This window comes from Melanotaenia boesemani, chromosome 23, assembly GCF_017639745.1.
Source record: "Melanotaenia boesemani isolate fMelBoe1 chromosome 23, fMelBoe1.pri, whole genome shotgun sequence".
Lineage (NCBI taxonomy): Eukaryota > Metazoa > Chordata > Actinopteri > Atheriniformes > Melanotaeniidae > Melanotaenia > Melanotaenia boesemani.
This window is the reverse complement of record NC_055704.1, coordinates 13,778,932-13,794,444: the sequence shown is the minus strand read 5'-3', so window position 1 is coordinate 13,794,444 and position 15,513 is coordinate 13,778,932. Positions and strand designations below refer to the sequence as shown.

Below are 15,513 nucleotides of genomic sequence, written 5' to 3'. Positions count from 1 at the left end.
GTCATCCGACGGCTAGATGGCGCAATCGGATGAAATGCCGTTAAGTGTCGTCGACTGTCGCGTTTAGTTTTGTTGTTGTAGCACTGCTTCCGCTGCTAACAGCGAGGACAGAAGGTATGGCAAATGTGCTGCTAAATCTCTTGAAAATGCTTTAAAGAGGATTTACATTTATATAGTATCCACGTTATTATTAACACTGGTAGGTTGAGAACCAGCTAAAATTAGTAATTAGTTTTTAAAAATATATAATTATAATTGGGAGCGGGCACTTTAGCAGCAACATTAGCTTTAGCTTATGCTAGCTAATGTTAACAGCCAGCCTCCTGCCTTATTTGACTTTTTGCTGAAACATTAGAAATGAATAATAAAATTACATACTGTGACGCTAACAAACTTTGAAGGGAAGCTGTTGCCTTGCTCCAGTCTCAGTTTCTATAAGTACTAAAGAGATGAGTAATGCACATGAAGCAAGTTGAATGAAAATTAAACATGTGTGTGTCTGTAGGTAGGTAAAAGTAGAACTGACAGACAGCGATGTCGTTGTACGATGACCTCGGTGTGGGTGCCAGTGACACCAAAACCGAAGGCTGGTCCAAAAATTTCAAACTACTGCAGTCCCAGCTGAAGGTGAAGAAGGCAGCTCTGACCCAAGCCAAGGTAGGTTCAGTTATGATGTAGACTAAAAGTAAAGATTAGCGCAACGTGCAAAGTAAATGAGTGTTTTCTAAATGTTTTATTCATGTTTATGAGGATATGGGAGTACATAAATACATTTTTAATATAGGTCATATATATATAAGTAATGATTTACAATTTGAAACTGTTGTCACAAACAAATGATATGTATCATTTAACAGATGTGTAATAGTAGCGTTTATAGAGCCTGATCATGTAGTTGAAGACTATTTTCTGGTCAGTAAGTTAATATGTAGTGGACTTTTTGTCTTTTTTCCTGTTCGTCTTGTATTGCTTTTATAAATTATGTTAAATTAAGTACATCCCATGTAAAGAATAGAGCTGTTCACCGTCATTGAAACTTTTTAAATTAATTTATTAATTTTCTGTACTGCTTATTCCACTTTTTGGTTACTTGGAAACTGGAGCCTATCCCAGCAATTAGCAGGCGAAAGGCAGGGTACACCCTGGACAGGTTGCCAGTTCATCACAGGGTCAACACAGAGAGACAAACAACACGTTGAGATGAAAGTTGGATTCACATACCCTTTCATTTAACACTACACTGGAACCAGCCATAATAAAAACAAAACAATAATAATAATAATAACTTGCAAAATCTTTAAAACTTTGCTAATATAATAAACTTTTTTTCATGTTTCATGTGTTTCATAAAACACACAGTAGGTTTACATGTGCAGGCTCACCAAAACATACAGGCAGGTTAACCCATGGTAACCATGAAACCACAGAGCCATGACTAATCTCACAGTAACTATAAACGACCCCAGCAAGGGCTGCACAGAGCTGTTTGGTTAGCACTGATGCTTCACAGCAAGAAAGTTGCTGGCTGGAATCTTGGCTGACTGCATTTCTGTGCAGAGTCTGCATGTTTCACATATTTTGTGATTCCAATTTGTGTTTGCAACCTGTCTAAGGTATAATGTCCATCTGTTTTCCAAAGCCAGCTAGAATGGGGACTCTAGCTTGCCCCTGTGACCCTGAATAAGATAAACAGGTTTAGAAAATGGATGGACAGACTAGAACTATTTATTACAGCAAATACAACTGTCTCTGCCACAGTACTGTTAGTACAAACAGATGCATGTCTATCCCAGCAATTAGCTGGTGAAGGAAAAACATTGTAATGATTTTGAAGGATAACTTTCATCTCAAATTATTACAGTAGATCTGTGAATATACAAATATTGCTGATTGCTAAAGCTAGAGATATCTGACAAAAAGTGGAAAAATGAACCTTTTTCATGCAGCTGATTTGGTTGGATCATGCTGGTACAAGTTAACCTGTGGTCTCTGGCTGTTGACTGGATGTCACTCTCCCATCTTCTCCTAATGTCCTTCCATCTCTTCACTGTTTCTACTTAAACTACATAAACATCATTCTGAATTTCAAACAAGGGAGTGTTACAGATGGATGCGTTTGTGTGTATTTGCCTGTAGTCCCAGCGGATGAAACAGACCACTGTATTGGCGCCTGTCATAGATCTAAAGAGAGGAGGTTCCAGTGATGACCGACAGAACACAGACACTCCTCCACACGCTGCAATTGGACTAAAGGTCTGACTCACTCACTACTTGTGTCAGCTAGTTTTTTGTATGTTATCAAACTTGACAACATTTGTAGCTTTTATAGTTTGAATGGACTGGATCTTATCCAGCTGTGCAGGATCAAAAAGTGCTTGTTCGTAACTTGGACATCCATGTTCTGCTTTCTTCAGGATGCAGTGCCCAGTGGTTTCTCTTCTGGCGATGTGCTGATTCCATTGGCCGACGAGTACGACCCCATGTTCCCCAATGACTACGAGAAGGTGGTGAAGCGTCACAGAGAGGAGCGACAGCGGCAGAGAGAGCAGGAGCGGCAGAAGGAGATTGAAGAAAGGGAAAAGTATAGCCATGTTTTTTTTATTCTAAACTTAATTTGGGAGTCAAAGCATCAAACCTTTGCTACAAAACTAAACATTGAAACATGACACCCTTTTTCACTGTAGGCAATGACATAAACTAATCAGTAAATGTCTTTTCATACTTGGTATTCAGGGATCTTTGGATCTTGATACAGCAGTTGTTGCTTGTAGCTGTTAACACAGAAGAAACCGAGACAACGGCTTCATGATTTTGTCACGTCATTTATAATTCCTGAACTTTGTTTCAGAAAGAGGAAAGACAGGCATGAAGGTGGAGCTCCAAGTGGTTTCTCTCGTTTCCCTGCCACAGAGGAAGATTCAGATGAGGAGGAGGAGTATGAGAAAGAGCGGAGGAAACGAAGTGAGTAATTCCAGCCATGAAGACTTATAAACGTAAACTAACATTCCTAAGCATGTTTTCAGGTAGGTGTGATTCAGTTGGTTGCAAGTATGAAACACTAGATATTGTTGTATCCAAAAAATCAGAATGTTTAAACATTTAATAAGAGGAGAATGTAAGTGTTTTCTTTACCCTGATAGATTTAAATATGACCATATTCTTATTGGCCATTAAATATTGAACATAGAAATGTAATAGATGGTCAAACCTGTCCACATAGTTTAGGAATTAAAATGCTTTATGTGCCACCTTTTGGAATTAAAAAAAAATTGTGCTTGGATGCTAATCAATACTAATAATTTGCATCCAATGAGATACTCATTTGCATTTGTATCAGTGCCATCACAGTCTCTACGCGTCTCATTTTATCACTGACATCTGAACACATGAAGATTAATGTTCACCATCCGGTTGGCATAAAACAAACCTAACATTGTTTCTGGTGTTGAAAAGGTTTTAGAATACGACAGTATACCAAATTGTGCAACAGTTTGTTTAATCATCAGTTTTTTAAACCCTAGCAGGCCTTGTGTGAGTGAGAAACCAGAAAGCACGTCATAATCACACAAATGGGAAAGATGAAAACTACACGTCTGCTCATTAAACTATTGGTTAATTTTTTTTTTAAAAAGAAACAAGCATTCAGATCCTTCTTTGCCCCACCAGACCCAAATTTATAAGGACAACCAAAGAGCTGGAAGGTAAAGATATATTCAGAAAAGATCAGGTTTTACCTCACCTGTCCTGTACCAGTCTGGACCAGCTGGTGGAAACGGGGCTTAAAATTAGCTACGTCCAACCCTGGTGTAAACGAAGGGCTGCCGTTCACTGTATTTATGGGTCACAATGAAGTTAAAGGTACTCTGATTTATTAACCACTAATTAAGTCAACATGTAACACATAACCATCAAATATTTGCTCCATCCTAATAGTATTACTAATTTTATTTGGTAATAAAAGCCACACTTATTTTTTTGTCTTTTTTTATTTTTGGAGGAAGAAAATTATGTGACTAATCTATATGTTTTAAAAAAATTGTTCTTCTTGAAATACAACTTCATTCTTTGACAACAGAAGTTTGATTATATCTGTATATAAGCTAATTATTTACCAGTAATAGAGTCGAGATAAAAAGAAAAATAAAGTGTTGCGGTCGAGTCTGTTTAAGCTGTGCTTTAGCTTGTGCTGCTATTTTGTAAAAGTCTAATCCCTTCAGAAGTAGATTGTTTGATTCTTCCAGGTGTTACGTAAATGGTTTCTCTACATTTCTATTTTTGGCATTTTGGTCACAGACTGAGCTGTGACCGTCTGGAGTGTAAGACAACTGTATTACTTGCACTTGGAACAAACTACAGATTTCTTAGTCTCTTTTTCTGATTTGAAAACTGTTTCTCAAAACTAAAACAAAAGCTGACTGTTGGGTTTTTCCTTCACCTCTCAGATTTAGGTGGAGCAGCCATTGCTCCTCCGTCATCACTGGTGGACAGAGATGGTAAGTAATATTGAACCGTCATGTGATAGTTAAACATAAACAGAATGAGTACAGTTGAAAGCAGCAAAGCCTCGGGCGAACAGTTTACTGCAAGATATACATTCACAAGTATAACTGATGATAATATTCAAAATTTAAGTGTAAGTTGGGGTACGATATGTTAGAATTAGTCTTTATGATGATCAAAGAACTATCAATTAAGCACATTAGTAATGACCAGTAAAGCTTTGTGTTAGATTTGTTTCCTGCTTCCAGAAAGTTCAGCACTTTGTCCAGCAGGGGGCAGCGTTGGTTGCCAAATAGCTTCAAATGTCAATAAGTAGAACTTAGAAAAGTTCAGCCGTGCTTAACCTTTAACGTTATTATTATTTATGTGTGTTAAGGCTCTTCATTTTCCTATGAAGATGAAGGCCGTCCTGCCAGAGGCTCAAAGGCAGCCATCCCTCCACCACTATATGAGGACTCAGACCGGCCGCGTTCACCACCGGGACCAACAAGCTCCTTCCTGGCCAACATGGGGTAGGTGGGACACACATGCTCACACCAACAGTTGTACACAAGACATTTCTAGAGGAATAATAATAAAAAGACCTGATAAAAATATTGTCCTCGCCCAACAGAGGTACGGTGGCCCATAAGATTATGCAGAAGTATGGCTTCAAAGAGGGCCAAGGCTTGGGGAAGCATGAGCAGGGCCTGAGCACGGCACTGTCTGTGGAGAAAACAAGCAAGAGAGGGGGAAAGATCATCATAGGTGATGCCGCAGAAAAACGTAAGCACTTGCTTTGTTTGATTTTGTTTTGTATTTTCTCTGTTTTGTTTTTGTTGCAATTCACTTTTCTTTGCCTCCTCTCCCACAGTCTATTTGTATCTGTCAGCTGCATGAAAAGCTCCTGCTCATGTCGTGTCCAGCAGAGCCCGACCGATATGGATTTTTTTAAGGCCGATGCCGATTCCTATATTTGGTTGAAAAAAATTCAGATGTCCAATTAATCAGCCAAATAATTTAAAAAATATATATGAATAAAATAGCTTTTATTTTATTTTAAATTTTCATTTTGAATTTTCCTTTCTTTGAAGCATGCATTAATATAGCTACCAGTTGTACTAATGAATTATTTACATTTAGGCTATAGGTGTATGCTCTGTATAAGCAATATAATGAGTAAAGTTAGTGGCAAAACATTATTTTTGCAGCCCTTTAATGTTAATTCACATTTTCTCTTCCCTATTATTTTCTTTGCCATGGAGTAATGACTCATATGGATCAAAATAAAAACCAGAGACGCTTTTCTTTGTTGCATTTTAAACATATAATGGTCGCTAATAATCTGGCACAACACAGTAAGTTGTTACAGCCTGAGTCACGTTCTAGTATTTTCTGATAAAGTAAAACTAAGAGTGAAATAACATCATGACAGTTGCTGAAGACAGAGTGTAATGTTCATCATTTTAACTTTTCCCATCTTTTCTGCATTCACATCGCTCCTCAAATATTTTGTACACTTACGTTGTTTCTGCAGTCACTTATTGGCATTTAAGGTCTTAGCTGACACTATGCTAGGTTGGCATAACCACAGAGATGTTATTGCTAACATAGACATGCAGTAACTTAAGCTAGGTTAGCACAACGTTAGCAATGCAACGTAAACAAAAAGCATGACCGATACAGCAAAGCGGGTCACTATCATGACACATGGCAAACAGAGTTAAACTAAAACTGGAGACATCTTGAGTCATTCATTATGAATATACTCTGCCCACCCCTGTAGTGCTGCCTGGCTGTAGCTACTGACAACGGTGAGGACTGAGGATTGAGCTCTATCTAGTCGACAAAACGGCACAACAGCATCATCCTGTATGATACTTGACAGCATTAACTGTTTTATGAGTAATTAATATATCTACGTTTAATCGGCAAAACTTTGGCTGAATACGATTATTTTGAAAAGGGCCATAATCGTCCGATTTAATTGGTCGGGCTCAGTGTCCAGCTTACATCTGCTTTCTGTCATGACAAGTCTTCACTGATGATGTTTTCATGTATATAAATAGCAACATACTATCATTTTAGCTTCAGGTAGATGTTATTTACAGTGATTTTGTGTGCATGTGTTTAATTTTGTGTGTGTGTTATTTATTTTTTTTTTTTTTGTGGGTGTGACTGAGCAGCAGGGACCAGCCAGTCAGGTGGTGCTGAGACTTCAGGCGGAGGCTCTGCAGGTTGGCCTCCACTCACATTTTCTACGTCCCACACACAGAATGTTTCACACAGCTTCTGTTTAGTCGTTTTTACATGTGCGTTCGTCAAAAGCAGCAATGCTATTTGCCTTTTTTAAGCTTTGCAATTCCTAAACAGACTCATTAGTTTTTCATGTAGGCATGACAGGGCTACACACAGAACTCCATCTTTTTTGCATGCATGTTCTCTAGTCACCATCTTTCCATCAAAGCTTCATTTGATAAATTAGATCTGATTTTGACCTACATATTTTTAAACATTTGCTTACCACACGATCAGTTTTAACTGCTTCAGCACGCTGTTTGTTTGAGCTTCAAGTCTCTCTTACTTGTCCTTGTTGCTCTTTTGACCATCAAACTTCAGTCATCTGCTGTTCTTTTTTCCCCTTATATTCCATTTAATCTTCCCAAGCTTTAAACAATAGCAAATTCTACTCAACACATTTACAACAAACAGCTGAGAGGATGTACAGGTAGCTGTTGTATGAGTTTGTACAGAATGAAGAGGAGTTCTGTGAGTAAAGTCATTATTAGATATTCCCCTCTTCTCTGAAATGTGAGTTCCAGTCAGTTCAACCTCAAGACACCTTATGCCAACTATTTATCAGTTTTAGGGCTGGTGGTGAGTTGTCTTGAGTTTAGCTGACTAGTTTTGACACACTGCATGTGACCATTGTCATTATCAGTTGTTCTGTTTGATAAATCAAATTTCACCTGGTGTCAAAGAATAGTAGAAGAGTGTGGATCACAACAAACAAATGTGGCATCTTTGCACACATGTTGCGCAATAAAATGGCAGGAAAAGGCCATTTTGCTTTAAAATATGTCACCACCAGGGTGTACGTTATTTTTTTTCAGAAGTTTTCAGTGTCCTGACATCTTAATGACATTTCTCTAACATGCTTTGGCCAAACTACCACAAATAAAGCAGAACAATTCCTTTGTCCTGCATGAATGTACAATCTATTACCTGGGACAGAGTGGATATAATAAGCAAGTGTGGGGAATGAAACAGCGCAAATCTGATGTAAACATATTTGAGGCTCAAATAGAGCAGAATCACGACAGGACGCTTTCTTTTTTTAACCCTTAAAGAGAGGACCCTGCTGTTAGGATGACAGGAAATACGTGTGAAGGGAGTGGATTTGTAAAACTGTGCATGCTGCAGGTTTGAAACCCGAATCAGGCGCTGTGTTCCATGTAAATTAATCGTGCTCTTTGCGATTTACTAATCACGCTACTTAAATTGTGAATTAAATTTAAAAACGATTTATCCTTCAGCCCTACCATCCACCACCTCTCTTCTACAGGCTGCGTCTCCTCTGAGATCTGTAGTACCCTAGAAGCACATTGTTACTTAATGAGAAAGTAAACTGTAGATATCCTAAGAGCTAGCTCAAACAGCAAACCTAGCCCATAATACCACCATCTCTAATCTACAGTTTAACAGTTTGTAAAAATTCCTCTTTTAGGTCCAAACTCTTCTTAAGTCATAAGTTGAAGTGACCTACATAATAATCGTAACATCCAGCCGGCAGCTTTGTCTTCTAGTTGAAACTCCAGTAACTCTGGGATTCTCTGTTGCTTCATTAGTCAGTGTTTTAAGTTTTTAAAGGTTAATGTTAAAACATTATTCTTATTTAAGATAAGTTTATTTCAGCCATGTTTTACTGCTTCAGTGATAATTAGAAAATAGGAATTTCACTTAGTAGGAAAAGAAAAGAAGAAACTCTGGTTTCATAGCATCAAACACAGTAAATAAAGACCCAGTAGAGCATGATTGGTTCACTTTTTAAATTTAAGTTCACTTTATACCTGCTGATGAAAAAATGATGTTAACTACAATGAAAGAAAAAAAAAACCAGCAAAATATCCCAACTTCCTACTTCCAAAGTACAGCAAATGATGTACACAGCTATTTTAAAATGCTGCCTGCTGTCATCTCCTTTCCAGATGAGGAACACTACCTCTTGAACAAGTGCCAGTTCATGCTCCGGAGTATCGCGTCTTTTTAAACTTTAGATTTGATTTAAGTTACAGATTTCAAATGTATTTTCCCACATTGAAAGTCTGCAGCTGCACTTTGTTTAATCCTGAAGAAGTGATGCTATAATGGACAACAGTTAGTTAAAGCTGAGACAAGCCAAATAGCTTTTTAAAAGATCTATTATAGTCTTAACACTTGGATTCTTTGACTTCAAGCGGAAGTTAAGGAAGGTTTAAGTTTAAGCAGAAACTATAAATGACAAAGATAAACTTCCACACAGATAGTGACGTTATTTCCTGTCATCTGATGGAACGGTTGTATCCATGTCCTTCTCATTTTATGCAGCCTGGTCTCTTCTGATGACTAAACCTCAGAAATATTTTGTTTCTTAACTACTTTATCTAAGCGAACAAAAAAGACTCTTCCACTGGAAAACTACTGCACGTGTTTCAGCTACGATTTGTTTTATCTAACTGATGCAGTGAATTGCATCTAATTGTTTTAACAACCACGTCGGGACACGCATCCTGTGGTCGTGGTAAAGATGCTAATCTGTTTTAGGAGTGTCATGTGTTGTAAAATACTAGTCAAAGGTCTGACTCACCCATCATCAGTAGATTAGCTTAGCAGAAGTAAGTATAGGTAGAATTAAATGTTGTGATAAACAGAATCTAATTATTTTTTTAATAGTTTGACAGTTACAGAAGACACGTGTCTAGTAGGAATACTAAAAGCATTGCTGCACCTGAGTGACCCATGCGCAATCATTTCTCAGCAGTACAATAACACAATCAAACCAGCAGTGACGTTAACAACCACGTATGTCAGAAAGGTACACATCACATCCACTCAGCAATCGCAGAACAGCAGCTGAATAGTTTCATTTATCACCTGCATTGAGTCAAGCTCCTTGTCTTTAACAATGCAGCTTACTGATACACACTTTCAGTTGCTCCATCCAACACATCTGCAGCTTGTAGATACTCTTTGGAGAAGGAAAAATATTTGACTTTTGTTATCTGTTTCCGTCCACTCAGCGGATGCTTCCAAGAAGTCGGAGACAAACCCGCTCACAGAGATCTTGAAATGCCCGACCAAAGTGGTTCTGCTGAGGGTATGTGTGTTATTCTGTGTGTTGGGTCGTTTTAGATGCCACTTTCCCTTTCTATCCCATATAATTGCATATAATTAAACACTAAGTTAAAAAATAATATGAAAGCAATAGATACATACATACAGTTCAACTTGGGATAATGTCCATATTTGTTTTGTAGAACATGGTTGGTCGAGGAGAGGTGGATGAAGACTTGGAGGGAGAGACAAAAGAAGAGTGTGAGAAATATGGCAAAGTGGTAAAATGTGTTATTTTCGAGGTGAGAAAAGTAAAACTCAACTAGATGAATTCAAAATAAAAAATAAAAAAAAAGAAACTGAAACAATGATAACTTTCTGTCCCAGATTGCGGATGTCCTGGATGATGAAGCTGTCAGGATCTTTCTGGAGTTTGAGAGGGTGGAATCAGCCATCAAAGGTCAGTATTTACTTGACTCATGAAAACAGACAATCCAGAATACACATGGTAAAATAATAAGTTAAAACTGAAATCATGTCTTTACATCAGGTCAGTGTGAGCTTGACTTTGCATTACTCAGTATAAACTAATGACTCCTCCATATGTGAGTAACTGTCTCCATTTTGGAGATCAGCTTTATGTAATTGCTCTATTATCTTTTTTTTTTCTTTTTGGGATTGTATAACTGCTCTAATATTGTGGGTGAAAGTGTGTCCTAATCTAAATGAGTTGGCCCAGATCAGAAACAAGGTGAGACTCGGCTCCCTTCGGTGTTATGTCACAAGTGGCCCAGCAACCCAGCGTCTCCCTACGGCACCGTAAGAACCGCTCGAAAACAGGGCAGACGCTCAAAGAACCACACACTGCATGTCATAAGGAATTATTTTAAAGTGTCTGACTAAATGGTTGGTTTTTGAAGACGATGTTGTTGTTTTCAGGTGCTAAAATATTCTTCATGTGGCTGAATGTGCTCTGCCCGGGTATCTGAATTGCATTTAACTTATAAATTATGTTGTTGGCGAATCCGATTGAATTTCAAAAGTTTTGAACATCCATTTGATTTTAGAGCGCAGGCTCAGCTAGCCAGGTGGCGGGTCAATGGCAGTGTCCACTACTATGGGGAAACTTTCAGGTTCTTTTTTTTTTTTTTTTAAGAGTGTAGGCTGTATAAATGGATTCATCAATATCAGATTCAAGTTTTTATTTTTATTTTTATTTATAACAAATGTCATTATTGCTTCAAACCAGTTGAGAAGAAGTTGTTTTTTTTCTTTAGGTTTCTTTTTTTTTTTCTTTTTTTTTTTTTTACAAAAATGGTTTTGAGGTATAGTTAATGATCTCTTTTAGTCTGAATGGTCGAAGTGTTAAAAAAAAACATTAAAATTCTAATTAAACTTATAGAAAGGCAAAGTCAGTATTTTGTATTTCTTGCTATGGCAGGATAAAATTAGAATTTTCATTATATTTTAAATTTATTTTGAAGGTAAGGCGTCAAATGTTATGTTTTTACTAAAACCTACTTGATTTCTGCATTTCATCTTGTGCAACTGAGCAACATGACTCAAACCAAAAAACAATTGATAATTTTCAGAATTACCAATTCCAATTCTAACCAATCAGACTGGAGAATGGTTTGTGGTCCATGGATGGAGAAATCAGATGTTCTGGCTCTGCCGACATCACGTGGAGTTACTTTCCCCCTGATGTACCACGGTGTTATGGCTTTCTCTGAGTTTACAAAATAATTGCACAGAAGTATTTCTGGTACCGGGTGCATCTTCTTCTTCTCGACCTTGTTTACATTTTCATACCATGAAGTTTGCTGCTCTAAAACTGTTGAAGAGAGTTGAATGAGAAATGAATCAGAAAGAAAGCCACCTGATCTCAAATGTCCTGTGTGTGTTTGTGTGTGTGTGTGTTTCTGCAATCAGTGCTGTTTTCGTCAACGATGACAAAATATTTTTGTTGCTGCCCTCTTTTTTTCATGATGATAAGAAGACGGGGATGAGCTAAACATGGCTCTTTGATGACTAAAACATGACAAGACTTGTGTGAGTTTACATTGACGAGACAAGACTGGATGAAAATGTTAGTGGGTGGTCTGTCAGACGTTCAGAGTGGACGACATTTCTGCCTATTGTGTTTTTAATCTGTCTACCAAAAGCTAAAATTTAACAGCAATGCTGCTGCATCCCGTAACGCCCACCACCTGCGGTCTCTATTCACACACACCGACACACAATGGAGTTTATTAATTCACTGATGGACCATGGCGGCAGTGTCAACAAAGGGGCTTGGTGTTTGGAAACAACGAAATGATCTATGGACATACTTTCAATATAATCCATCGGAAAGAAAAACAGAATGCGTTGTAGAGGCAGATGGTGGTAAATGTGGCCAACAGCAGCAATGAAGCACAGCATGGCTGCCCCTTTAGAAGTATGCAGCTAAAATTATATTAATTATAATTAAATAAGGTTTTATGAAACGAAGGATAAACCAACATTTGTTGCATTTTTTGCCACAGAAACAAACTAAATCTGAACTTCAATTGTGCAACCTTAATATTTGTTTCAACAAGAAAACAAACAGGGTAAGCATGAGTGGATAATCCTGAAGTGATGGAGAACACCCAGACAACATGACAAAAGTTAGGCTATATGAAGGCGAGACTATCTAGCCTGTCATGGCAATGTACACTATTTCCTATGAGGCTAAAACAACTATTTAGAGTCCCATCACATCACTTTTCTACTCCTGCTGTAGCACCAGTGCACGGCTTTGCCCAACGTGCTTCTGGGTGCTTTTTTTTCCCCCCTCTTCCAGCTTCTCCACCTGGCTCTGCCTCCTTTCAGAAGGCTGCTGCAGTCCACATTGTTCCACCTGCCCTGCTGGCCGTTTTCCTTCATAAGCTTCGCTAGATGTTCCTCTGCCTGCTGTAGAAACCCTTTCCATCTGTTTAGGTTTCAGTGCACGTCTTAATCATGATGTGGACATTTATATATTGTAAAATACAGCACCGGTCCATGTCTGCATACCACCTTATACAGAATACTTCACATGATCTGATCCAGAACGTTTGGAAACTAAACACAGAACAGGGCAAAATCCTTTGTGGTCAGAATGAGCTATCTTTTTATTTACTTATTTAATTATTAATTTGTGTATTATTTAACAGCTGTGCTAACACTCAGCTTTTCTTCCGTACACTCTGTCATTCTGAGTTGCTGACTCGAAGTCATGCTGTTGTCCTTGGTAAATATGCTCAAAAGAGTCTGAACCTTATTGTCTTCACATAGCTTCTTTTTTTAAATGATCAAAACAGGGAACGCTGTATGTTCCTTCAATCAGAGAATCAGTATACAGCCCTCAAGAATTCTAGAGGAATCTGACAAGTCCTAAAACGTCCTTTGTTTTCTTTTAAAACTGCTTCTTGGGAAAACTGCTCAAATTACAGACTAGGAAATCCAGCATAGCGTTTGGAAGAACTTTGGACTTGAACTTTGGACCTTTAAAGGGTATATTAAAGAATAAAAATAAGGCCTTTTGCTAACTATAAACAAAGCTTCTGTCTTAATCTACAGCAACTCATCTGCTAATTCAAGTGCTGGCCTGCAGCCAGGTGAGGTAGCAGAGGCTCCACATAGAGGCAACATCAGGTGTTCAAACTTTATTTTTTTGCTGTACGTCTGGTTGCCTGGCAACCTTAAAGCGACACCAGATCTTAACAGATGTACTTGGATGTTACTTTGGTGAGGAAGGGCCAAGTTTGAAAGGCTGTCCTGATGAAAAGGACACGAGGACATAGAAGGAAGCTTAACAACTACATTTCGAGCATGCCACGTCATAATTCTTCCAGAAGGTTGTTCTGATATCGAGGATTCTTTGAAGCACTTGATGCTTGGTTTATTCAAATTTCAAAGATGTTTCTGTGTATCCTGTTTTCAAAGGTCCTACTATTCTTTCCACACATCAGAAATAGCACAGTTGAAGTGAGGTTTGTGCAGAATGGATTAATTGAACAGTTATCCTAAAGTTGTTTGAATGATAATGTGTTCCATCAAAGGACAGCAAATAAAAATGTTATCGTTGATAAAATTGTAGCTGTTAGGTAGCCATGTACAAGCTTATCAACACCTATGTTTTTTCTGTTTAGCTGTTGGGTGTGTAGGATGTAATTGACAGTGGGACTCTCGGTATATCATATGGTCACTTTCTAGGACTGTTTTTTAAAGTGTTAGGTCATTCCCAAAGCATCCATGACTTTAAAAAAGCACCTCATATAATGCAATTTTTTTTATTTATTTAACTGTGTCAAAAGTAGTTTATATGTTTTTAGAAGCACTTTTGGTATGTATGACTTCTTTTCCCTTATACTTGAACTTTTACAGCTTAAATACTGACTCATTACACTCATTACAGCTTAATATATGACTCATTTCCCACAATGTGATGCACTGGTAAGTATTGGCTTATGAAGTCGTAATAATCAAATAAGTATATTTTCCTGATTATCTGAACTATCCTTAGTGAAGTTGAGCTGGTACCGGGGAACTCATTCCTCCTTTCTCTTGAATAATCTGTTTCCAAGAAATTCAGGATGTGACATTTGAAGCTAAATAAACCGTGGCACATCAGCTGCTCTCACTAGTCATTACACCATAATTCATGTTTGTTTAGTACATCTAGTGTCCTCCAACAAGAGATGAAGTGCACACAATAGAATTAATTGCTGGTTGATGCATTTGTAAGACCCCTTTCAGGAAAGCAAAATGGATTTAGTGAAGCAATATGGGGACTTGTACTCATAAGGCTAACACTGTCATAGAGGAGGGAACGGTTGCTGTGTCTTATGAAGAAGCACTACCTTGCCTTCAGGACAGCTTGTATATTTTGGGAAACACAAGCATCATTCCTGAAGAATGACACTCGTGTATATTTCACACATGCCTGGGATGAATCACTTTGGAGAAATAAACTGACTATTTAAAACAATCCAACATTTTCCCTTTCTACTGTGTCTATTTTCTTCTGTTGGATTTTTTTTTTTTAGCAATAAAAATATTCTTGTATAAGGAGAGACTAAGAAAACCCTGTGTAATATATAAATATATATATATATATATATATATATATATATATATATATATATATATATATATATATATATACATATACAAACAAGAAGGATGTGAAAACCATTCAAAGACATGGAGGAAATATTAAATGTTAAATATCTTAGTATAGATCTTTGACAAAATGTATATTTTCATAGAGGTTCATCTCATATTTGAGGTATAGTCTAACTTTAAAATCTCTCTCTGCAGCTGTCGTGGATCTGAACGGACGTTACTTCGGAGGACGAGTTGTCAAGGCCTGCTTCTACAATCTAGACAGGTTCCGGGTTTTGGATCTTGGCGAGCAGGTCTGATGTTTTCATAGGAAGCTCAACCAGCACCAACAGACATTATGAGCTTGTCATTTCTCCACTTGTACATAAACATTTTTATATTTCCCAAACATCTGTGTCTGTGTGTAGAGATAAAACGGCCATTTCTTTAGTTGTTTTTCTTTCTGTGATTGAAAAATACCTTAATGTCAAGAGAAAATAAAAGGTATAAACCACTCTGTTATTTTTACTTTTTTTTTTAAAGATCTATTTTTTGACAACAAGACTTTGTGATGTAAACATCCTGTAATGGAGCACCTCCGACTTTCCA

The 15,513-nt window shown here is 37.6% G+C and overlaps 1 protein-coding gene and 1 long non-coding RNA gene across 4 annotated transcripts; one reads left to right on the top strand and one right to left on the bottom strand.

Moving 5' to 3' along the window:
• The first annotated feature begins 31 nt into the window (after positions 1–31).
• rbm17 (RNA binding motif protein 17) lies at positions 32–15,418 on the top strand. Of its 3 annotated transcripts, none has more exons than XM_041978113.1 (13): positions 32–114; positions 510–657; positions 2,137–2,253; positions 2,415–2,581; positions 2,849–2,961; positions 4,443–4,493; positions 4,877–5,012; positions 5,114–5,265; positions 6,666–6,716; positions 9,759–9,835; positions 9,996–10,094; positions 10,180–10,252; positions 15,121–15,418. In XM_041978113.1, exons 2-13 carry the CDS (start codon positions 535–537, stop codon positions 15,222–15,224), a joined length of 1,263 nt encoding a protein of 420 aa, XP_041834047.1. In that variant the 5' UTR covers positions 32–114; positions 510–534; the 3' UTR covers positions 15,225–15,418. The 3 variants fall into 3 exon arrangements, with proteins under 3 accessions (XP_041834047.1, XP_041834049.1, XP_041834048.1); XM_041978115.1 differs by having other exon boundaries at positions 71–125; positions 520–657; XM_041978114.1 differs by having other exon boundaries at positions 74–114; positions 506–657.
• On the bottom strand, positions 12,613–12,859 carry LOC121635058. Its single transcript, XR_006009342.1, has 2 exons — positions 12,789–12,859; positions 12,613–12,710 (listed from the first exon to the last, which is right to left on the bottom strand). It is a non-coding gene; the product is annotated as an uncharacterized LOC121635058 (long non-coding RNA).
• Positions 15,419–15,513: the final 95 nt, after the last annotated feature.

What these genes read in the sequence shown, in the direction of transcription:
- rbm17 (XM_041978113.1), top strand. Translation starts at nt 535, where the DNA reads ATGTCGTTGTACGATGACCTCGGTGTGGGTGCCAGTGACACCAAAACC. An exon ending in ATCACTGGTGGACAGAGATG is followed by an intron (nt 4,494 to 4,876) that starts GTAAGTAATATT and finishes ATGTGTGTTAAG; the next exon opens with GCTCTTCATTTTCCTATGAA. An exon ending in CCAAAGTGGTTCTGCTGAGG is followed by an intron (nt 9,836 to 9,995) that starts GTATGTGTGTTA and finishes TTTGTTTTGTAG; the next exon opens with AACATGGTTGGTCGAGGAGA.